At 51.3% G+C, this 25,355-nt stretch overlaps 2 protein-coding genes across 9 annotated transcripts in view; one reads left to right on the top strand and one right to left on the bottom strand.

Moving 5' to 3' along the window:
* The window catches only part of LOC137433858 (transmembrane channel-like protein 6), a 95,336-nt gene that overhangs the window by 34,674 nt on the left and 35,307 nt on the right, over window positions 1-25,355 (bottom strand). For 5 of the 8 annotated variants that reach the window (XM_078786011.1, XM_068126265.2, XM_078786013.1 and 2 more), the window contains 5 exons: window positions 23,432-23,563; window positions 19,563-19,924; window positions 10,466-10,717; window positions 7,851-8,047; window positions 5,903-6,047 (listed from right to left, as the gene is read on the bottom strand). In XM_078786011.1, the coding sequence (XP_078642137.1) occupies window positions 5,903-6,047; window positions 7,851-8,047; window positions 10,466-10,717; window positions 19,563-19,924; window positions 23,432-23,563 (1,088 nt within the window). The remainder of the gene's footprint in view (window positions 1-5,902; window positions 6,048-7,850; window positions 8,048-10,465; window positions 10,718-19,562; window positions 19,925-23,431; window positions 23,564-25,355) is intronic. The other 3 variants (XM_078786014.1, XM_068126266.2, XM_078786015.1) reach the window with 1 other exon arrangement.
* TMC7 (transmembrane channel like 7) overlaps window positions 19,795-25,355 on the top strand; it is a 116,430-nt gene continuing 110,869 nt past the window's right edge. The window contains exon 1 of the mRNA XM_068126263.2: window positions 19,795-19,855. The gene's annotated coding sequence lies outside the window, so the exon portion shown is untranslated. The remainder of the gene's footprint in view (window positions 19,856-25,355) is intronic.

Below are 25,355 nucleotides of genomic sequence, written 5' to 3'. Positions count from 1 at the left end.
TCCATAAATGGTTGGGGAAACTTTAAGTAACAAAATAGCCGTCAGTCGGCCATCTTGGATCTCATCTCGAAAGATAATGACGTGCATATGTAAGCAATAATTAATTATCTGTTTGCGAAGTTTTGAGCAACATCGGTAAATGCATGTTCGAGAAATGGTTGAGGACGTGCTCAACATCGGGGTTTTTTTTTTTTTTACAACTAAAATGGCCACCAGTCGGCCACATTTGATTGCATCACGAAACAAAATGATAGTCAGGTTCACTATGTTAACAAATATAATTTCTTTCAAAATTTTGGGATTAGCAAACCTGTACATTTTTGGAATCTTTAGAGCATGGAGAATCTGAAAATCAATGTTGGCATTTGCACAGACACCTGCATGGCCGCCATATTGGATTTTGAAAATGGCCGCCATAAAATACATATTTTGCGCGATCTCGGCTTCTAGTCAACCTAGAGACTTAATTAAATATGCTAATCCTATGTTTTCTGGGTCAAGGAATCCAATAAAGGCCTCAAAATAGTGCTCAGGATTATAGAAAAGCAACAAACAAAGGTAATTGAAAACCATTGTCTTTATATTTGTGATATTGAAGGAGCTCGGGCTCCCACGTCGATCGGAAGAATGGACGCGACAAAAAGCTGGAATTCGACCGAGTTGCTTTATTCAAACAAAACACTCAGGTACTCTGAAAAGCCCGTTTATCGGGCAGCAATATATATACACACATTATCCCGGAGCGTTTGCCCAGGAAAGGCGAGAGGGGGCGTGGCCGAGCGTCCTGGCTGCGGCCTGGCAAGTTGAGGGCGAGCCTGCCCGGGCGTCCTGGACGAGCCCGGCATGGTGATCGCTCCGCGTCCTTGATAGGTGCAAGGCGATTGTGAAAACCCAGCGGTAGCCGCTACACACGTCCCCCCAGAATCGACTTGCACCGGCAGGGTCAATTTGAGGGGGGTCCTGATGACCCGGCCGAAGCGACCCCTGGCGGGTCGTGGGGGGGGGGGGGGTCCGGTGTGGTGGTGGGCGGTCGAGTGGGGGGCACCGTGGACGGGGGGGCGGCCTCGCCGCGGCGGAAGGGCCACCCGTGGTGGTTGGTCGACGTCCACGTGCGCCGGCTTGAGGCAGTCCACCGCAATCCGGTCCGACCTGCCGCCGATGTCGATGACGAACGACTTGTCGTCCCGTCGCAGGACCCGGAAGGGCCCGTCGTACGGCGGCCGGAGTGGCCCCCGATGTGCGTCGTGATGCACAAAAACATACTCCGCTGTGCGAAGTGCTGGGGGGACGTAGGACTGGGGGTCACCGTGGTGGGATGTTGGCACGGGGGCAAACCGTCGGGCGGCCTCCTGGAGGTTCGAGCGCTGGTGAGCTGCGGACCAGGGACTGGTAGCGTCGGGTACGAATTCGCACGGGACGCATAGCGCCTGGCCATAGACAAGCTCGGCGGTGGATGCCTGGAGGTCCTCCTTGGGGGCCGTGCGGAGGCCCAAAAGGCCCCACAGCAGCCGGTCGGCCCAACCGCCGTCTTGAAGGCCGGCCATGAGCGCGGCCTTCATGGAGCGGTGGAATCGCTCGCACAACCCGTTTGCTTGGGGGTGGTAGGCCGTAGTACGGTGGAGCTTGACCCCCAGGTTGCGGGCGACCACGCCCCACAGCTCAGAGGTGAACTGTGGTCCGCGGTCTGACGAGATGTCCGCCGGTGCGCCGAAGCGGGCGACCCAGGTGGCGATGAAAGCCTGCGCCACGTCGGCGGTGGTGGTGGAGACGAGGGGAACGGCCTCCGGCCACCTGGTGGTCCTGTCCACCATGGTGAGCAGGTGTGTGAACCCCCGTGACGGGGGGAGGGGGCCCACCAGATCCACGTTGACGTGGTCGAAACGTCGTTCGGGCACGGTGAAAGGTGCCAGCGGGGCCTGGGTGTGTCGGTGGACCTTGGCCCATTGGCAGGCTGTGCAGGTGCTGGTCCAATCGCGGACGTCCCGACGAAGGCCGTGCCAGACGAATCGCGCCGACACCAGCTTCTGGGAAGCTTTCCGGCCCGGGTGGGAAAGGCCGTGGAGGGAGGCGAAGATGCGGCGTTGCCAGGTGACGGGCACGATGGGGCGAGGCTGGCCTTGGGAGACGTCGCAGAGCAGGACAGTGTCCGCGAAGGGGATGTCGGCCAGGCAGAGGTCCGTGTCCGCCGCCCGGAGGGCTTGCACCGTGGTGTCGGTGGTTTGGTCCGCCGCCATAAGCGCGAAGTCCACGCCCAGGTGGACCGCGTTCGCGCTGGCCCGGGAAAGACAGTCGGCCACGGCGTTGTTTTTGCCGGCGACGTGCCGGATGTCCGTGGTAAACTCCGACACGGCGGAGAGGTGGCGCTGTTGGCGGGCCGACCACGGCTCCGTGACCTTGGCCATTGCGTAAACCAACGGCTTGTGGTTGACGAACGCCGTGAAAGGTCGGCCCTCCAGGAGGTGGCGGAAATGGCGGACGGCCAGGTGTAGACCGAGGAGCTCACGGTCAAACGTGCTGTATTTGAGCTCGTTCGGCTGGAGCTGCCGGCTGAAAAAGGCGAGTGGCTGCCAAACCCCGTTCACCCATTGCTCATGTACGGCGCCCACCGCATAGTCGGAGGCATCCGTGGTGAGGGCGATGGGAGCGTTGAGCACCGGGTGAGCGAGCAGTGTTGCGTCGGCGAGGGCCCGCTTTGAGCTTTGGAAGGCCGCGTCCATTGCTGCGGACCAGGCGATGTCGTGCTTGGCCGGCTTGCCCCGGAGGGCTTCGTAGAGGGGCCGCATGAGTTGAGCAGCGCGGGGCACGAAGCGGTGATAAAAATTCACCATTCCCAGGAATTCCTGCAGGGCCTTTATGGTGCGGGGACGCGGGAACGTGGTGATGGCCTCGACCTTGGTTGGCAGCGGCACGGCCCCGTTCTTGGTGATGTGGTGGCCCAAAAAATCAACGGCTGTCGTGCCAAAGTGGCATTTGGCCGGGTTGACGATGAGGCCGTGCTCGCTGAGGCGCCCGAACAGTGTTCGGAGGTGGAGGAGGTGCTCGGCCCGGGACGTGCTGGTGACGAGGATGTCGTCCAGGTAAACGAAAAGGAACGGCAGGTCACGCAGCACGCCGTCCATCAAGCGCTGGAACGCCTGAGCCGCGTTCTTGAGACCAAACGGCATCCATAAGAATTCGAATAAGCCGAACAGCGTGATGACTGCCGTTTTAGGGACGTCGGCCGCCCTGACAGGTACCTGGTGATATCCCCGTATGAGATCAATTTTCGAAAAAATGACCCGTCCCGCCAGGCGGGCGGAGAAGTCTTGGATGTGCGGGATCGGATACCTGTCGGGGGTGGTAGCGTCGTTAAGGCGGCGGTAGTCGCCACATGGGCGCCAGCTGCCCCCTGGCTTTGGGACGATGTGTAGTGGCGAAGCCCACACGCTATCGGAGCGCCGCACGATGCCGAGGTGTTCTAAAGCGTCGAACTCGGCTTTGGCCACGGCGAGCTTGGCTGGGTCGAGGCGGCGGGCTCTGGCGTAGACCGGCGGGCCCGTGGTTGGTATGTGGTGCTCGATCCCATGCCGTACTGCGACGGCCGAAAACGTCGGCCGCGTGAGGGCCGGGAACTCCGTGAGCAGGCGAGCAAACTCGTTCGCCGCCGGGAGGGCGCATGCCAGCTCGGTCGGCGCGGAGCTGCTCAATGTGCATACCAGGGAGCTGAAGGTTTCGGCGTTGATTAAATGACGCCGTTGGATGTCCACCAGCAGTCCGTGTGCGCAGAGGAAGTCGGCGCCTAGCAGAGCCATGGGCACGTTTGCGGTTACAAACGTCCAAGCAAAGCGTTGGCCGCCGAAGCAGAGGGTGACATTGCGCGGGCCGAAGGTGCGGATGGCCGATCCGTTGGCCGCAACCATGGAGGGGCCGCAAACCGCGGACTGCCTGTCCTGGTCAGAGGCGGGTATGATGCTCAGTTGGGCGCCGGTGTCACACAGGAAGCGCCGTCCGGACGCTTTATCCGTGATGAACAGTAAGTTGCCCGTGTGGCTGGCGCTCATGGCTGGTAATGAACGCTGGCCTGGCCGTTTCCCGGCCTGCCGAAGGTGCACGGGGGTCGGCATGTCCGGGCCTTCTGTCCGAACCTGGCATGATAGTAACACCATGCTTGGTCAGGTGGAGGCCCCGGTCGTCGTGCTGGAGGTGGTCGGCTCGGTGTAGCGGCCGCCAATTGCGTCGGCAGTTCGGTCGTCGACCGTGCCGGGTGCTCGGGCGCCATGGGTGTTGCGTCGGACGGCGGTGGGCCCCAGGTCGCTGCTGCGATGCCCTGGCCTGCGGCGGAGATCTTGTCGGCTTCCCTGGCAAGGGCACGGGGATCCGTGATCGTCGTGCTTGCCAGGACGAGGCGTACCGGGCTAGGCAGCTGACGGAGGAACAGCTCCCGGAACAGGTATGCCAGAGAGTGCTCGCCGAGCAGCGAAAGCATGTAGTCCATTCGCTCGGAAGGGCGCGTGTCGCCGAGCTCGGGCAGGTCGAGCAGGCGCCGTGCGGGTTCCGCCGATGGGAGGGCGAAAGTGTCGAGGAGAAGCTTTTTAATCGCGCCGTATTTGTCAGCGGCTGGCGGGCTCTCGAGGAGGCTCAGGGCGCGGGCCGCGGTGGCTGAACCGAGCGCTGCTACCACATGGTGGAAGCGGGTGTCGTCGGCCGTGATGCCTCGCAGGGCGAACAGGGAGTCCGCCTGTGCAAACCAAACCGCCGCGTGAGCCTCCCAGAAGGTAGGCAGTTTAAGGGCCACTGCCGTGTCCATGTCGGTAGGTCACCAATGAAGGAGCTCGGGCTCCCACGTCGATCGGAAGAATGGACGCGACAAAAAGCTGGAATTCGTCCGAGTTGCTTTATTCAAACAAAACACTCAGGTACTCTGAAAAGCCCGTTTATCGGGCAGCAATATATATACACACATTATCCCGGAGCGTTTTCCCAGGAAAGGCGAGAGGGGGCGTGGCCGAGCGTCCTGGCTGCGGCCTGGCAAGTTGAGGGCGAGCCTGCCCGGGCGTAATGGACGAGCCCGGCATGGTGATCGCTCCGCGTCCTTGATAGGTGCAAGGCGATTGTGAAAACCCAGCGGTAACCGCTACAATATAACTCTATTACATAATACATGATATTGCAAGTCCTTTGAAGTTATAGGTTGTTATAGGAAGTTATAGGTAGTATCAGATTGAACTATAAGTCCTATACACAGGATCTACGAGGTCTATACCGTTCAGGAATATGCTTTTACAGATCTTCATCACTGTCCTGAGTGTCATTTTCGCAAAGGTGTCTACGCAAATGTAAACATTAATTTTTGGATTCCTCATGCTCTGAATATTCCAAAAATGTATAGTTTTGCTCATCTACCAAAATTTTGAACGAAAAAACATAGTGAACCTGACTATGATGTGCTTATGTATACCATCATGTATTGTCTTTGTGCGAAGTATGAACAGAATCGGTCCATACATCTTCGAGATATGGTTACGGACGCACGGATAGACGGACGAGACCAAATCCAAATCCACCAAATCCATTTCGGACCAAAATAAATAAATAAAGGGGGAGAAAAACCGATTTGGTGGTTTAGTACTCCTATGGATCTAAGAAACTCTAAGGTACCATTAGAAATTGGGGGCACTAATTGTAGAAACAAACCCTACAACATAAACCTCCCCTATCATATAGGGGAAGGCTTAATTACCAACCAATAAGAGAGATACTGTCAAATGTGAAATTGGATTTGACTTTGAGTCGATGTTTATTGCCATGGACATTTGGAGAAAGACATAAATAATATTGACACAAATCTACTGTGCCACCAGTGTCCTGGTAGAACTACACAGCGATCAACTATATCTGTAGCACAAATAAGAGAATGAATTACCTTCAGGGACGTGGCGATGTTTCTTTGTTCAAGAAGTACCGCAGGGCGGCTCATCAGATTAAAATCCCATCTCGTGAAGACTTTGAGTGAGAATGTTCCTGCAGTGCCCACCTTCACATAGTTATCGCTGAAGGACCTTGCCATGCTAGCGCCATCAGGGGCAATGAGACAGCAAATTATAAAATGGAAAACATCAGTCCTGCATGTTTGCAAAAAGGATGGAACCACATTTATAGAGGGTTTGGTGCAGAGTAATAATAATAATAGTAAAATGCGTTCCTTTCAAGGAACTTTGACGCAAGAGGAGGCCATTAGGCCCAGCAAAACATGTGCTACTAATGCCAACTTGTGATTGTTTGTCCGTAATCTATTCTTTTAAATGCTCAACATCAAGCAAGGAAGCAGCACCCAGCATTTTTTAATGTGTTTGGTATGACTCAGCCTGGTTTCAACACTCACACTCCAGCCTCCATGTTTGGAGCGGATGCTCGAACAATTACACCACCGAGGCTGGTACCTTCCAAATACCTACTATTAGATGTCAAAGTTGTTGTTGCCAATGACATTTGAAATAATTATTATTTGCATTAATAACTGAGAGGATGCCCTCGAGGGACGCACACCCACCTCTAAACTGTCTAGCTTGGGTTTGAATCCCGACCCAGCAATAAACTGTCATTCAGGTGTTTCACAGGCAGGGTAATCAATGTGTGTCGTCCCTCGGTTGAACGTTAAACAGGAATCCCATCTGGCAGGATTCGTTGGTGGACATTAAATATCCCATGGTGTTCTGATGGAAAAGTAGGCGAGCCATCACCGGCACCATGGCCAAATTACACATTCCTGTCCTAACCAGCAGAGGGCCTGGCATCAGCCTGCACGGCCACACCATCAGCCTGCACGGCCACACCATCAGCCTGTACCGCCACACCATAAGCCTGCACGGCCACACCATCAGCATGCACGGCCACACCATCAGCCTGCATGGCCACACCATCAGCCTGCATGGCCACACCATCAGCCTGCACGGCCACACCATCAGCCTGCACGGCCACACCATCAGCCTGCACGGCCACACCATCAGCCTGCACGGCCACATCAGCCTTCACGGCCACACCATCAGCCTGCACGGCCACACCATCAGCCTGCACGGCCACACCATCAGCCTGCACGGCCAGACCATCAGCCTGCACGGCCACACCATCAGCATGCACGGCCACACCATCAGCCTGCACGGCCACACCATCAGCCTGCACGGCCACACCATCAGCCTGCACGGCCACATCATCAGCCTTCACGGCCACACCATCAGCCTGAACGGCCACACCATCAGCCTGCACGGCCACACCATCAGCATGCATGGCCACACCATCAGCATGCACGCCACACCATCAGCCTGCACGGCCACACCATCAGCCTGCACGGCCACACCATCAGCCTGCACGGCCACACCATCAGCCTGCACGGCCACACCATCAGCCTGCACGGCCACACCATCAGCCTGCACGGCCACACCATCAGCCTGCACTGCCACACCATCAGCCTGCACGGCCACACTATCAGCCTGCACGGCCACACCATCAGCCTGCACGGCCACACCATCAGCCTGCACGGCCACACCATCAGCCTTCACGGCCACACCACCAGCCTGCACGGCCACACCATCAGCCTGCACGGCCACACCATCAGTCTGCACGGCCACACCATCAGCCTGCACGGCCACACCATCAGCCTGCACGGCCACACCATAAGCCTTCACGGCCACACCATCAGCCTGCATGGCCACACCATCAGCCTGCACGGCCACACCATCAGCCTGCACGGCCACACCATCAGCCTGCACGGCCACACCATCAGCCAATGATGCTACCCGGCAGCCATGTGCTGCGTATGAATGAAAAAGACTGTTGGCATCACAATATCTTCAACCCCTTTAAGGTGAACTCACCAAACCAATAAAATGATTGAAGAGATGAAGAGGTAAGCACTGATGGTGAAGAGATATGCCAGTTGCATGCTGTAACCTGCATCAACCCCATCATTAGAGGATACATTTCCAAACTCGTTATGGCTGTTCCTCAGGACCAAATTGATGGTTGTGTTGGTGTAGAAGCCATAGAAAAGTGGAGTGTTGCTGAAATAACCCTAGAAAGATAGTGAAAAATGTAAACATGGTGTTTTGTTTTCATTTTCTATTTTAGAAAGAAAACATCTTTATTAAATCTTCTACTACCTCAAAAGTGATCGGTTGGTTATCCCTTGAGTTTAGGTCTCCGGAACAGCCATCACTTTTCATGGACTAGTGAATCCATTGTGAGGCCTATTAATTTTCATATATATGTATATATACATACATGCACACAGTGACTAGTCTTTGCCATAAAGGCCTGTACGTCTTTCAAAGTTGTCATTAGCCTCTTGGTGGCCTCTCTGATCAGTCTCCTCCTTGCTTGGTCATTCAGTTTGGAGGGACGGCCTGATCTCGGCAGGATCTTGGGGATACCATACGCCTTACACTTCTTAATGACTGTCTTGACTGTGCTCCAAGGGATATTCAAGGCCCTTGAAATATTTTTTATACCTGTACCCTGGTCTGGGCCTTTCCACAACTTTATCCTGGAGATCTTTTGAAAGCTCCTTGGTGCTCATGGTTGAGTCTTTGCTGTGAAATGCACTACTCAGTAGAGGAAAGCTGCAGGAAGAGCTGATTTTATTCTGAGATAATCAGAATCACTGCAATTTAACACAGGTGGAGGCCAATTAACTTGGTGTGTGGTTTTGAAGGTGATTGGTTACACCTGAGCTAATATACAAATGCCTATAAGGGGGTGGGGCGGTTGAACACTTATCCGACAAAGATATACTAGTTTGGTATTTTTAATTTATTTCCTGAAATTTGTAGAATTTGTTTTTCACTTGGAAGTTGTGGGTTACGGTGTGTAAATAAAGGTGGAAAACGTCTGATTTAATGCATTTTTATTTCAGGGTATAAGGCAACAAAAGGTGAAAATTTTGAAAGAGGGTGTAGGCTTTCTATAGGCACTGTATATATCCTGTATAGTGACTTCATTGTTAGGCCTTGTAATTTCTGTGAGAATCTGACCGAACTGAAAATACTTTGGGAATTTTGTGAACCAAGGAACACTACCAATTAACTTAGTGTTGCATAAATTAAGGTGTGTCATTGATAAGTGTGAAACTCTTCAAACATATGGCAGTACAAGACAAGAAAGAACTGGATCGGCACTCAGTAGCGAGCATACCTCCGCCTGGTGAGCAGTTTACGTTTTGTATCACTGACAGGCCGGATCTGGATTCAGACCTGAACCAAAATATAATCGGCTTGTTCTTATCACCAAAACAACTAGTCCAACAAGGTTTGTCATAACTCGTCCATAACTTCTTTAAATATCATGTTACGTATCGCTTTTCACCCGATCTCTCAATGTTGAAGAATCACTTAAAAATTAAATAATTCATGTAACCGAATCCATATTCAGATCTTCGCCAAAATCGAATCGATTAGTCCTTTTGACACACACAACTTCTCCACCAAGTGTCGTCCAAACCGGTCCAGAACTTTTTCAGATATCCTGCTATGTATTGTTTTTGGCCCGATCTCCCGCAATGGTGAAGAATCACTTAATAATTAAATAATTCTCATATCGGAATCCATATTCAGATCTTCACCAAAATCGAATCGAATCGTCCTTGACAGACACCCAACCGGTCCACCAAGTTTCATCCAAATCCGTCCATAACTTTTCAGATATCCTGCTATGTATCGTTTTTGGCCCGATCTCCCAATGGTGAAGAACAATTAAAAATTCTCGTAGCCGGATCCGGATCCGGATCTTCACCAAAATCTAATCATTTCCTCCTTGTCACACACGCTACCTCTCTGCCAAAATTTTGTCCGAATCCGTCCACAACTTTTGAGATATATTGTTCACAAACGGACAGACAGACAGACAGACAGACAGGGGTGAACACATAACCTCCATACACATTTAGTGGCAGAGGTAAAAAGCACGGGAGAGTCCAATCTTTATGTTGACTTTAATTCCTTCATCCTACCTATCCCTCATCTGTGGAATGGCTTCCTTTGTCTGTTCTACCACAAGCTGCTTCCTTTAGTCTTCCAATTATGTTGCCCATCGTTCCTCAAGGTGTCGCCCATGGCCACTCCTGAAGTCCTCTACACCTGCTGATACAATCATTCCTCAAGGTGTCGCCCATGGCCACTCCTGAAATCCTCTACACCTGCTGATCCAATCATTCCTTATGGTGTCGCCCATGGCCATTCCTGAAGTCCTCTACACCTGCTGATCCAATCATTCCTTATGGTGTCGCCCATGGCCACTCCTGAAGTCCTCTACACCTGCTGATCCACTTTCCCTTTACCCACCAACCTCACCAATGGCTCCCCTTCTCATATTGCAATGTGTGTATTTTTTGCCACCTGTTCCCCTCTGTCTCTCTACCTCAGGTAACCTTCCACCACCTGGTGTTCAGCTCATTCAGTGAGAGACAGAGAGAAAGAAGAAAACAAAACCCACAAACCGTTCCTGTGAACAACTCCAGGATAGGGAAGGGTTTCACGCGCTCGTGTTCCGGAGGGTGAAGGAGCTGAGGAATCAGCAAGAAGATAATGTTGAGACACAAAGCCAGGGCATTGAATAGGAGCAACCATCGCAGGTGTAGGAAGTAGGACAGCACACCGGAGCCAAAACTACCTCCGATTTCTTTCAGGGTGTTGTGCCACAAAGACAATGAGAAGGGCAGTCCCAGACAATCAGAGGCCTGTGAACGGACCTGCAAAAAATAAAATATACCATTGATATAATGCCTCCGATGTTTGCAAACTTCCTAATCTTAGTATTGAAGGAGCTGGGGCTCCCACGTCGATCGGAAGAATGGACGCGACAAAAAGCTGGAATTCATCCGAGTTGCTTTAATCAAACCAAACACTCAGGCACTCTGAAAAGCCCGTTTATCGGGCAGCAATATATATACATATTATCCCGGAGCGTTTGCCCAGGAAAGGCGAGAGGGGGCGTGGCCCAGCGGCCTGGCAAGTTGAGCGCGGGCCTGCCCGGGCGTCCTGGACGAGCCCGGCATGGTGATCGCTCCGCGTCCTTGATAGGTGCAAGGCGATTGTGAAAACCCAGCGGTAGCCGCTACACACGTCCCCCCAGAATCGACTTGCACCGGCAGGGTCAATTTGAGGGGGGTCCTGATGACCCGGCCGAAGCGACCCCTGGCGGGTCGTGGGAGGGGGTCCGGTGTGGTGGTGGGCGGTCGAGTGGGGGGCACCGTGGACGGGGGGCGGCCTCGCCGTGGCGGAAGGGCCACCCGTGGTGGGTGGTCGACGTCCACGTGCGCCGGCTTGAGGCGGTCCACCACAATCCGGTCCGACCTGCCGCCGATGTCGATGACGAACGACTTGTCGTCCCGTCGCAGCACCCGGAAGGGCCCGTCGTACGGCGGCCGGAGTGGCCCCCGATGTGCGTCGTGACGCACAAAAACATACTCCGCTGTGCGAAGTGCTGGGGGGACGTAGGACTGGGGGTCACCGTGGTGGGATGTTGGCACGGGGGCAAACCGTCGGGCGGCCTCCTGGAGGTCCGAGCGCTGGTGAGCTGCGGACCAGGGACTGGTAGCGTCGGGCACGAATTCGCCCGGGACGCGTAGCGCCTGGCCATAGACAAGCTCGGCGGTGGATGCCTGGAGGTCCTCCTTGGGGGCCGTGCGGAGGCCCAAAAGGACCCACGGCAGCCGGTCGGCCCAACCGCCGTCTTGAAGGCCGGCCATGAGCGCGGCCTTCATGGAGCGGTGGAATCGCTCGCACAACCCGTTTGCTTGGGGGTGGTAGGCCGTAGTACGGTGGAGCTTGACCCCCAGGTTGCGGGCGACCGCGCCCCACAGCTCGGAGGTGAACTGTGGTCCGCGGTCTGACGAGATGTCCGCCGGTGCGCCGAAGCGGGCGACCCAGGTGGCGATGAAAGCCTGCGCCACGTCGGCGGTGGTGGTGGAGACGAGGGGAACGGCCTCCGGCCACCTGGTGGTCCTGTCCACCATGGTGAGTAGGTGTGTGAACCCCCGTGATGGGGGGAGGGGGCCCACCAGATCCATGTTGATGTGGTCGAAACGTCGTTCGGGCACGGTGAAAGGTGCCAGCGGGGCCTGGGTGTGTCGGTGGACCTTGGCCCGTTGGCAGGCCGTGCAGGTGCTGGTCCAATCGCGGACGTCCCGACGAAGGCCGTGCCAGACGAATCGCGCCGACACCAGCTTCTGGGAAGCTTTCCGGCCCGGGTGGGAAAGGCCGTGGAGGGAGGCGAAGATGCGGCGTTGCCAGGTGACGGGCACGATGGGGCGAGGCTGGCCTTGGGAGACGTCGCAGAGCAGGACAGTGTCTGCGAAGGGGATGTCGGCCAGGCGGAGGCCCGTGTCCGCCGCCCGGAGGGCTTGCACCGTGGTGTCGGTGGTTTGGTCCGCCGCCATAAGCGCAAAGTCCACGCCCAGGTGGACCGCGTTCGCGCTGGCCCGGGAAAGACAGTCGGCCACGGCGTTGTTTTTGCCGGCGACGTGCCGGATGTCCGTGGTAAACTCCGACACGGCGGAGAGGTGGCGCTGTTGGCGGGCCGACCACGGCTCCGTGACCTTGGCCATGGCGTAAACCAACGGCTTGTGGTCGACGAACGCCATGAAAGGTCGGCCCTCCAGGAGGTGGCGGAAATGGCGGACGGCCAGGTGTAGACCGAGGAGCTCCTGGTCAAACGTGCTGTATTTGAGCTCGATCGGCCGGAGCTGCCGGCTGAAAAAAGCGAGTGGCTGCCAAACCCCGTTCACCCATTGCTCATGTACGGCGCCCACCGCGTAGTCGGAGGCATCCGTGGTGAGGGCGATGGGAGCGTTGAGCACCGGGTGAGCGAGCAGTGTTGCGTCGGCGAGGGCCCGCTTTGAGCTTTGGAAGGCCGCATCCATTGCTGCGGACCAGGCGATGTCGTGCTTGGCCGGCTTGCCCCGGAGGGCTTCGTAGAGGGGCCGCATGAGTTGAGCAGCGCGGGGCACGAAGCGGTGATAAAAATTCACCATTCCCAGGAATTCCTGCAGGGCCTTTATGGTGCGGGGACGCGGGAACGTGGTGATGGCCTCGACCTTGGTTGGCAGCGGCACGGCCCCGTTCTTGGTGATGTGGTGGCCCAAAAAATCAACGGCCGTCGTGCCGAAGTGGCATTTGGCCGGGTTGACGATGAGGCCGTGCTCGCAGAGGCGCCCGAACAGTGTTCGGAGGTGGAGGAGGTGCTCGGCCCGGGACGTGCTGGTGACGAGGATGTCGTCCAGGTAAACGAAAAGGAACGGCAGGTCACGCAGCACGCCGTCCATCAAGCGCTGGAACGCCTGAGCCGTGTTCTTGAGACCAAACGGCATCCGCAAGAATTTGAATAAGACGAACGGCGTGATGACTGCCGTTTTAGGGACGTCGGCCGCCCTGACAGGTACATGGTGATATCCCCGTATGAGATCAATTTTCGAAAAAATGACCCGTCCCGCCAGACGGGCGGAGAAGTCTTGGATATGCGGGATCGGGTACCTGTCGGGGGTGGTAGCGTCATTGAGACGGCGGTAGTCGCCACACGGGCGCCATCCACCCCCCGGCTTTGGCACGATGTGCAGTGGCGAGGCCCACGCGCTATCGGAGCGCCGCACGATGCCGAGGTGCTCCAACGCGTCGAATTTGGCCTTCGCCACGGCGAGCTTGGCTGGGTCGAGGCGGCGGGCCCTGGTGTAGACCGGTGGGCCCGTGGTTGGTATGTGGTGCTCGATCCCATGCCGTACTGCGACGGCCGAAAACGTCGGCCGCGTGAGGGCCGGGAACTCCGTGAGCAGGCGAGCAAACTCGTTCGCCGCCGGGACGGCGCATGCCAGCTCGGTCGGCGCGGAGCTGCTCAATGTGCATACCAGGGAGCTGAAGGTTTCGGCGTTGATTAAACGACGCCGTTGGACGTCCACCAGCAGTCCGTGTGCGCAGAGGAAGTCGGCGCCTAGCAGAGCCATGGGCACGTTTGCGGTTACAAACGTCCAAGCAAAGCGTTGGCCGCCGAAGCAGAGGGTGACGTTGCGCGGGCCGAAGGTGCCGATGGTCGATCCGTTGGCCGCAACCAAGGAGGGGCCGCAAACCGCGGATTGCCTGTCCTGGTCAGAGGCGGGTATGACGCTCAGTTGGGCGCCGGTGTCGCAAAGGAAGCGCCGTCCGGACGCTTTATCCGTGATGAACAGTAAGTTGCCCGTGTGGCCGGCGCTCATGGCTGGTAATGAACGCCGGCCCGGCCGTTTCCCGGCCTGCCGAAGGTGCACGGGGGTCGGCATGTCCGGGCCTTCTGTCCGAACCTGGCATGATAGTAACACCATGCTTGGTCAGGTGGAGGCCCCGGTCGTCGTGCTGGAGGTGGTCGGCTCGGGGTAGCGGTCGCCAATTGCGTCGGCAGTTCGGTCGTCGACCGTGCCGGGTGCTCGGGCACCATGGGTGTTGCGTCGGACGGCGGTGGGTCCCATGTCGCCGCTGCGATGCGCTGTCCTGCGGCGGCGATGTTGTCGGCTTCTCTGGCAAGGGCCCGGGGATCTGTGATCGTCGTGCTTGCCAGGGCGAGGCGTACCGGGTTAGGCAGCTGATGGAGGAACAGCTCCCGGAACAGGAATGCCGGAGAGTGCTCGCCGAGCAGTGAAAGCATGTAGTCCATTCGCTCGGAAGGGCGCGTGTCGCCGAGCTCGGGCAGGTCGAGCAGGCACCGTGCGCGTTCTGCCGATGGGAGGGCGAAAGCGTCGAGGAGAAGCTTCTTAATCGCGCCGTATTTGTCAGCGGCTGGCGGGCTCTCGAGGAGGCTCAGGGCGCGGGCCGCGGTGGCCGAACCGAGCGCTGCTACCACATGGTGGAAGCGGGTGTCGTCGGCCGTGATGCCTCGCAGGGCGAACAGGGAATCCGCCTGTGCGAACCAAACCGCCGCGTGAGCCTCCCAGAAGGTAGGCAGTTTAAGGGCGACTGCCGTGTCCATGTCGGTAGGTCACCAATGAAGGAGCTGGGGGCTCCCACGTCGATCGGAAGAATGGACGCGACAAAAAGCTGGAATTCATCCGAGTTGCTTTAATCAAACCAAACACTCAGGCACTCTGAAAAGCCCGTTTATCGGGCAGCAATATATATACATATTATCCCGGAGCGTTTGCCCAGGAAAGGCGAGAGGGGGCGTGGCCCAGCGTCCTGGCTGCGGCCTGGCAAGTTGAGGGCGAGCCTGCCCGGGCGTCCTGGACGAGCCCGGCATGGTGATCGCTCCGCGTCCTTGATAGGTGCAAGGCGATTGTGAAAACCCAGCGGTAGCCGCTACAGTATTATCATTTTCCTTTGTGTGCAGCACTTGGCTATAGGTAGCATCATTCGCTTGGAGCACACCTGTGCTGCTGATGATTCCAACCCAGGATCTGGATCCAGACCTGAAACCAAACTCTAATCGCCTTGTTCTTGTCACCCACCCAACTCATCCACCAAGTTTTGTCATAACTCTTCCACAACATTTTGAAATATCGTGTTCACAGACAGACAGACAGACATGGGGGGGGGGGGGGGGGGGGACCTTTAGTGGTGGAGGTAATAAGCAAACACAACAAATGAAACATATGGATGAAATCAATAACATGTTGATTATGGGTTGTGATAAGCTGATGTTTTGGGCATTAACCCATTCGTCGGAAGACTTTTATTCGGATTTAAATCGATGTCCTGTTGATCACCTCTCCCACTCAAGGTGGGCAGATGATGTTTTCACCCCAATCTGTCTGTTTGATTGTTTGTTTGTTACTTGCAAAATCGAAGATTTTTCAAGTATGTTGGTCGGTTGTGTTTGTGGTTCTGTCTGTCTGTCTGTCTGTCTGTCTGACAGTCTGTCTGACAGTCTGTCTGTTTGTCTGTCTGTTTGTTTGTTTGTCACCGGCCTACAGGTCACAATTTTCAACCGATCTTCACCAAACTTCACCAAAGGGTAGAGTTTGTCAAAAGCAAGAAGCCTATTGTTTTGGGGTCAATAGGTCAAAAGGTCAACATAGGTCAAAGGTCACCAAATTTGCTAAATTTCTAAAATCCTCAATTTTCAACCGATTGACTTGAAATTTGAAGAGGACTTGCATATCTGGTCACTGAATTCAACCACCAAGTATTCTTGAGGTCAACATAGGCCAAAAGGTCAACATAGGCCAAATTTCTAAAATCCTCAATTCTGATCAAATTGACTTGAAATTTGAAAAGGACTTGCATATCTGGTCACTGAATTCAACCACAAAGTATTTTTGAGGTCAGCATAGGCCAAATGGTCAACATAGGCCAAATTTCTAAAATCCTCAATTTTCATCCAATTGACTTGAAATTTGAAGAGGACTTGCATATCTGGTCACTGAATTCAACCACCAAGTATTCTTGAGGTCAACATAGGCCAAAAGGTCAACATAGGCCAAATTTCTAAAATCCTCAATTCTGATCAAATTGACTTGAAATTTGAAAAGGACTTGCATATCTGGTCACTGAATTCAACCACAAATTATATTTTAGGTGAACATAGGCCAAAAGGTCAACATAGGCCAAAAGGTCAACATAGGCCAAATTTCTAAAATCCTCAATTTTCGTCCGATTGACTTGAAATTTGAAGAGGACTTGCATATCTGGTCACTGAATTCAACCACCAAGTATTCTTCAGGTCAACATCGGCCAAATTGTCAACATAGGCCAAATTTCTAAAATCCTCAATTTTCATCCAATTGACTTGAAATTTGAAGATAACTTGCATATCTGGTCACTGAATTCAACCACGTATTATAATTTAGGTAAACACAGGCCAAAAGGTCAACATAGGCCAAATTTCTAAAATCCTCAATTTTCGTCCGATTGACTTGAAATTTGAAGAGGACTTGCATATCTGGTCACTGAATTCAACCACCAAGTATTCTTCAGGTCAACATCGGCCAAATGGTCAACATAGGCCAAATTTCTAAAATCCTCAATTTTCATCCAATTGACTTGAAATTTGAAGATAACTTGCATATCTGGTCACTGAATTCAACCACGTATTATAATTTAGGTAAACACAGGCCAAAAGGTCAACATAGGCCAAATTTCTAAAATCACCAATTTTCATTTGATTGACTTGAACTTCTAAGAGGATTTATATATATGGTCACTGAATTCAACCACCATCTATTTTTGAGGTCAACATAGGCCAAAAGGTCAACATAGGCCAAATTTTTAATATCCTCAATTTTCATCCGATTGACTTGAAAATTGAACAGCATTTGCACATTGAGTCAATAAATAGGGAAACTAACTATTTTTGAGGTCAAAAGGTCAAAGGTCAACTCAAGGTCAACCTTCCAAAATCATCATTTTTCATCTGAAAAATCGTCACTTTTCGTCCTGTTGACCCGAGCTTTGATCAAGATTGTAAATTTTAATCTTCATGAAATGGACAATTTGCTGTATCATTGGAAAACTTTTTTTGGGTCTGGGGGGGGGGGGGGCGGCGAATTTTGCAAGTATCGTGCTACGCATGACGTCTTCTTGTTTGTTTGTTTGTGAACGGGATATCTCAAAAAGTTGTGGATAGATTCGGGCGAAATTTGGTGGAGAGATTGGGTGTGTGACAAGGACAAAATCATTAGATTTTGGTGAAGATCCGGATCCGGCTACTAGATTTTTTATGTGATTCCTCACTATTGGGAGAAAGGGCCAAAAACGATACATAGCAGGATATCTCAAAAAGTTGTAAATGGACTATGGGGAAAAACTTGGTGGATGAGTTGGTCAGGTGACAAGAACAAGCCGATTAGATTTTCGTTCAGGTCCAGATCCCGATTCGGCCTATCAGTGGATACAAACCCTAAACTGTTCAGCTTGGTGGAGGTGTGCTCTCCACCGAGTGCCGTTATAGTTTCATAAGTTATTGTCTACCTATCCTCTGACACAGGCCGACACAAGCGTTCACTTACAAGACTAGTTCTTCATTCTACAAACGAAATGTACAAGTGATTTTCCAACTCTTCCAGATACTGAAGCTGTATTCATTAACAATAAACTTTGAACAGAATCCTTTTCACCCCTCAGCCCAAATTGGGCTAAGGGGTATTGTCGTCACGTGCGTCGTCCGGGCGTCCGGGTGTCCGGGCGTCCGTCAACTTTTGGTTTCCGTCAATTTCGAGCAGAACGGCTTGTCCGATTAAATCCATGTTTGCAGTGTGTGTTGAGGTTGAGTAGAGGAAGGTTCCTTTGGAAAATGGGCGCGCTGCGATTTTCAATATGGCCGCCACGGCAGCCATCTTGAAATTGGTTTCCGTCAATTTCGAGCAGAACGGCTTGTCTGATTAAATCCATCTTTGCAGTGTGTGTTTGGGTTGAGTAGAGGAAGGTTCCTTTGGAAAATGGGCGCGCTGCAATTTTCAATATGGCCGCCACGGCAGCCAACTTGAAATTGGTTTCCACCATGCATGGGCTGAGGGGTATCGCCGGCTTTGCTGTGCTATTTATTTAAGTCATGCAATGCATTTTTACCTCCGCCACCAAAGGTGGATGGAGGTTATGTTTTCACCCCTGTCTGTTTGTCTGTTTGTTTGTTTGTTTGTTTGTTTGTTCGTTTGTGAACCATATATCTCAAAAAGTTGTGAACGGATTTGGATGAAATTTAGCAGAGATGTAGCATATGTCAGGAGGACGAAATGATTAGATTTTGGTGAAGATCCTGATCCGGCTACTAGAATTTTCTAAGTGATTCTTCACCATTGGGAGATATGGCCAAAAACGATACATAGCAGGATATCTCAAAAAGTTGTGGACTGATTTGGACGAACATTGGTGAACCGGTTGGGTGTGTGACATGGACGATTCGATTCGATTTTGGTGAAGATCTGAATATGGTTTCGGATATGGGAATTATTATTTTTTTAAAGTGATTCTTCACCATTGGGAGATAGGGCCAAAAACGATACATAGCAGGATATCTCAAAAAGTTATGGATGGATTTGGACGAAACGTGGTGGAGAGGTTGGGTGTGTGACCAGGACAAATTGATATCGAATTTGGTGGAGATCCGGATCCGGATCCATATCAGTCTGCCATTTTTTTAAAAACGTGCGTCAAAAAAACCTGAAAAACCCCAGTAACTTTGGTTAAGAAAATTAAATCACCAAAAAGAAAACCGTTAGGTCATGAACTCCTCATTACACTGGATGTTCATGTGCTGCTAGGCTGGCGCATGACTAGACATGCCTCGTGACTCGTAGACAAGTTATTGGGTCTCGTCAATCCAAACAATTATTTTGGTTTTTGAGGAAAACATTTGCGGAAGCATTCCAGACACCCTTTGTATGCTGTGCAAGAGGCCTTTTGGAAAACAATCAAACAATTCTAATTTTTTGAGAACTAGAACAAGAGGCGTTGTTTTTGGGGTGGCCCTGTTACAAATGAGTGGTCATTAAACTTGTGGCCTGACTTGGATGAAGCTATTGTTCTACATAATCGTGTTACCATGCACTATCCTAATGTTCAACTGAAAAATCTCCATCAATCTCATTTTCATCTTATAAGTTTGGCCATGTAGGAGAACTGTTATCAAACAGGAATTACCTTTCCAAAGATGGATGTTGTTACTGCAGGATATTCTAACTCGTCACCAACAGATCTCGGTGAAGAAGGTCTATCCTTCACAACCAGAGGAATGATGTCTCGACCACGAGTGCGAGGCAGGTGAGCAATCACGGGCAGAGCTACATTGTTCAGCTCCAATAACCGGCTGATGCTTTTGTGGTGCGTATGGACTGCGGCTGTTTGGTGGGACGGTTGGCCCGGGGCAACTGTGGCCTGCGTTTGACCACCGGAAGCTTGAAGCCAGCACCAACGACGCGTCCTGAGGCTCACAGGTAAGGCACGTAGGCTGCGAGCTCGCTTAAAACCGGAAAGCCGAAACATGGTCTGGATAACATTGAGATCTAATGGAAGAAAATGAAATGGGGGAAGTTGAAAGAGGAACGTTTTCCTACATTATCCATGTTTAAAGGGGAACCCAAATGCTCAGAATACCTTGCAGCAATGCTAATCTATCCCTTGGTACCCTTCAAAATAGATATGAGGTACCTTTTCTGATATGCGATTTATAAAGTCGATGCATCCTTGGTGGTTGTAGTAATATAAACCGACAAGGTTTCCTGCTACATCAATGCCTGAAAATTGAGCCTAAGTTTGCCAGAAATTGGACGATGTTTGTCCGAAATACCCGAGTGTGGATCGGGCCTACAAAATGTTCGCTTTTGTGCTTGGAACATTTTACAGAGAACTATTATGAAACAACAGAGATGGCTAGATCTTGTGGTTATCTTCCACGATTGAGGGAGGATGCCATCCCAATAATTAAGCAGAGAGAAACAGCCGTCCCTCAAAACTGTAAGACCATCTCTACCCAGCTACCAGCACATGTACCTTCTCTTCCTGTTGCTGTTGCCTGGCAATTACCACAAGAGCACCTGTAAATAATCATCAATTATCAACATAAATTTCTGCAAGTGTAATGAACCACCTTCTATTTATAGTGGCTTCTATTTATGTTATATTTATGTATGTATCCACCATTCCCCCGCACACCACCATTCCCCCACAATTCCCCATCAAGCCTCACCCAAACAATACCCACCACAACCTAGAGTCCCTTTATATACAGAGTTGCGACATAGAGGGTCCGGAAAAATCTAGTCACGTGATTGCGTGGAGCCATTTTGAGTCCATCGTGGACAGGATCAGGATCGGACGCATATCGGTCAGCGTTTTAACGTTCCCGCTGTACGCAGCATTCTCATTCGTGTTTTACATCGATTTTACGACAAAATGACAGGTTGTAGCGCCTGTGGGTGCACAAATAGAACGGAGAAGGGATTCAAGATGTATAGATTTCCATCAGATGCTAAAAGACGGAAAATCTTGGAGAACAGAGTCAGTCGTGTTGGATGGAAAGTAACTTCTTCGTCAGTTCTCTGCCAGGTCAGTGTGATGGTGGTAATGGTCCCATATGCGTATATTTGTGTGCTGCGAGTGAGACTGGCCTTTGCTTTGGCTTTACAGGCTTGTTATCCATTGCTCGTGGATTAATTAGCACTTGAAGGGGAAGGTGTAGTGGTTACCTTATTCACATGTCGCGGTTCACTTATCCGCATGTGAGTGCATTAGCACATGCGTGTATGTGTGTGTGATTGTAAATATGTAATTTGTATATGTATTAGAGAGTGTGTGTGTGTGTGAGAGAGAGAGAGAGAGAGAGAGAGAGAGAGAGAGAGATAGAGATAGAGATAGAGATAGAGATAGAGATAGAGGGAGGGAGAGAGAGAGAGAGGGAAAGAGGGGGCCGGGGGTAGGGGGTCTAATCTATTTTTGGTGGGATTAATATATGATCGGCAACATGCAGCAAAGTTTAGATTAATAATTTAAATATGAAAATTAAACAAACACAAATATATACCCACACACGATAAACAAGGTCAAACAACTGCAGAAATACAAAGATAACTCTTAACATTGTATTGTACATGTATATGTATAAGCAGGGAGGGGAGAGCTCGAGTCTCGCTCTCGCCTCCCTGAAATTAAAATGAGGCTGAAATAAGCAGCACGTGTACCTGTCTAGCTCATTCCTTCTTTGTCATGGTTCTAAATGTCTGTGACTGTTAAATCACAACCAGCTCTGTGATTTTCTTCTTTATCATATGGCTCTTAGTTGTCATAAATCTTCTATTTTGTCATCTTCACATAATTTGTTCATTATCAACATGGAAAAGACCATTCCCATCTCTCATACATAGAGAACATAATGGAATACACGGTTCAATGCACTAGCGCCATACGGCGGCTCCACACTGAATGGACTCAAAATGGCGTCAAATCGTTCGTTGTCGCTACTCTCTCTATAAAGGGACTCTACCACAACCCCACCCTCCCTCTTGTCCTGCCAAGCACCACTCCCCCCTCCACTGGGGCAGGGCACGACACAGCACGGAGATGGCACGACACGGCACGGAGACGGCATGATACAGCACGGAGACGGCATGACACAGCACGGAGACGGCATGATACAGCATGGAGACGGCATGATACAGCATGGAGATGGCATGACACAGCATGGAGACGGCATGACACAGCATGGAGATGGCATGACACAGCATGGAGACGGCATGACACAGCATGGAGACGGCATGATACGGCACGGAGACGGCATGACACGGCATGGAGACGGCATGACACAGCACGGAGACGGCATGACACAGCATGGAGACGGCATAACACGGCATGGAGACGGCATGACACGGCATGGAGACAGCACGACACGGCACGGAGACGGCACGATACAGCACTGAGACGGCATGACACAGCATGGAGACGGCATGACACAGCATGGAGACGGCATGACACAGCATGGAGACGGCATGACACAGCATGGAGATGGCATGACACAGCACGGAGATGGCATGACACAGCACGGAGATGGCATGACACAGCATGGAGATGGCGTGACACAGCATGGAGACGGCATGACACAGCATGGAGACGGCATGACACAGCATGGAGACGGCATGACACAGCACGGAGACGGCATGACACGGCACAGAGACAGCATGACAGAGCAGAGGTATGGCACCAACACGACAGTGGGATATGACCAAAGACACAAATAGTGGGATATGACCTGCACACAAACGGGAAAGTATGAAATGGGACAATACCATAACATACAGAAAACCTGGTCAGCCTGTGATGGTGGGACAAAGCATTTGTCACCAATTTTGTCGGCAGTCTCCTGAGAGGTATCAGCTGTCGAGTGATGACATCTATTTCTTCTGTAATAATATAACTGATTTATCAATAAATACAAAATGCATTATAAATAGTCAATTGAACAGAAAAACAAAAACTACCAATGTGTTGTGAACATGTATGTGGTCGGCGTTTCCACCTACACTCACACCTCCATGGTAGCCATCTTCATCTGAATTGCTCACATAAGGCTCGAAACGACACGGCTCCATTATTCCCCCGAAAGCGTCTCCATCACTAGTTTTGTCTCCAACGGTTTCTTCGAAATCCCACTGATCGGTTTCAACATACTGAGAACCTTCAGAGTTGCTAATGAAGGTGGAATCAGTATCGGAATTCGAGCTCGACATGCAAAGTTTCTCTATGTAAGCTGCCATTTGGATCAAGGTGGGTTCTGAGTTTGACGTTACTGGCGGAAATCGAAAATCGGCACTTTAAGGCTACACTTTGTGAATGGCAAAGCAATTTTTTAAAAATCTCTTCAAATTAGACCGTGATTAATGATTTTCAATGGTTTTCAGAAAGAATAAATAAATGTGTTTGGGTTTCCCTTTGAGATTGGCTTTTAAAAATCAGAGGTCTTCCTCTACAAACCAATATCTGTTTTACCTCCAAGCAGCGTACTCGTAACGGGATCCTACCATGACAACCGTAGGGATTGGATCCTTTCAAATCCTCTTCATTGCTGATGGAATCCATGGACCGAAGTGAACGCAGTTTCTGTCGCCATCTTGGCATTGTTAGGTCCATCAAGCCAAATCCATCCCGCTGTCCTATTCAATTGCAAAAAATAGAAACAAAGACGGGGATCAATTGAAAACATTTCCCTGCGTATCTGCCATGTACAGTGCATTCAGAAAGTATTCAGACCCCTTCACTTTTTTCACATTTTGTTATGTTGCAGCCTTATTCTGAAATCGTTTAAATTCATTTTTCCCTCATCAATCTACACTCAATACCCCATAATGACAAAGAGAAAACAGGATTTTCGAAAGTTTTGCAAATTTAATAAAAAGAAAAAACTGAAATATCACATTTACATAAGTATTCATACCCTTTGCAATGACACTTGAAATTTAGCTCAGGTGCCTCCCATTTCTCTTGATCATCTTTGAGATGTTTATACACCTTGATTGGAGTCCACCTGTGGTAAATTCAATTGATTGGACATGATTTGGAAAGGCACACACCTGTCTGTATAAGGTCTCACAGCTGACAATGCATATCAGAGCAAAAACCAAGCCATGAGGTAGAAGGAACTGTCTGCAGAGCTCAGAGACAGGATTGTGTCGAGACACAGATCTGGGGAAGCCGACAAAAAAATAGCTGCTGCATTGAAGGTTCCCAAGAGCACAGTGGCCTCCATAATTCTTAAATGGAAGAAGTTTGGAACAACCAGGACTCTTCCTAGAGCTGGCCGCCCGGCCAAACTGAGCAGTCGGGGGAGAAGGGCCTTGGTAATGGAGGTGACCAAGAACCCGAAGGTCACTCTGGCTGAGCTCCAAAGATCCTGTGTGGAGATGGGAGAAACGTCCAGAAGGACAACCATCACTGCAACACTCCACCGATCTGGGCTTTATGGCAGAGTGGCCAGACTGAAGCCTCTCCTCAGTGAAAGACACATGAAAGCCTGCATTTTTCATTGTTTGCTTAAATGGTTGAAGAAATGAGTAAAACTAACAACCGCTGTATAACGAAATGTATCACACTGACTTAAAAAGTGAATAAAAAGATCAGGACATGCAGAAAGCAGTGTGAGCTACTGCATGCAAGTTAAGCCGTGGAAAGTGGACAGAACTAACCATAACAACCTGGTGCTCTCCCCTTTGGGCTGGCACACCTGCCTCACACCTTGCTCAGCTTGAAGCCATGGAAACCAAGGCCTTTACGATCATTGGAATCTCTCCCGATGAAGTTGAGTCTATGGGCCTATCACTTCGCCATCACTGACAGGTCGGTGGTCTCTGTCTTCTTACACCTCGTTTCTGGTCTTGCACCCTCTGCCCTCTCCATGCTTTGTAACCACAGGTTTTTACAGGATGCACGCGGTCCACCAGAAAACCCCTCCTCGTGAAACTGCAAACATCCAGAACCAGTGCTCAACTCCACCTATTTATTCCTCTTTTTCCCACCTGTGGAACCACCTTCCACACTCTCCTCTATCTTTCTTCCCTCCAGGTCTTCAAGACAGCTGTTCACCACAATCTAAAAAAAACCATGATATTTTCTGAACCTGTTAAACCACTCCAATCTGTCTCAAAATTGTCCTTCCATATCCACCTTGTCCACCCCCTGCATTCTCCCCTACCCTACTATCATTACCTTCATCCCTTGTTTGTCCATCTCTGCATATGTTTGGCCCCTGTTGGATTTGGTCCGAAACGGGGTCTTATGGATTTGGTCTCGTCCGTCTGTCCGTGTGTCCGCAACCATATCTCGGAGATTTAGTATTGACCAATTCTGTTCAGACTTGGCAGAAAGACAATCCATGAGGGTATACATATGCACTTCATTTTCTTTCATGATGCGATAAAATATGGCCGACTGGCAACCATTTTAGTTGCA

The sequence above is a fragment of the Myxine glutinosa genome, chromosome 10 (assembly GCF_964187855.1).
Source record: "Myxine glutinosa chromosome 10, kmMyxGlut1.1, whole genome shotgun sequence".
Taxonomy (NCBI): Eukaryota; Metazoa; Chordata; class Myxini; order Myxiniformes; family Myxinidae; genus Myxine; species Myxine glutinosa.
The sequence above is the reverse complement of the archived record's forward strand: the minus strand, read 5'-3'. Positions and strand labels throughout refer to the sequence as shown.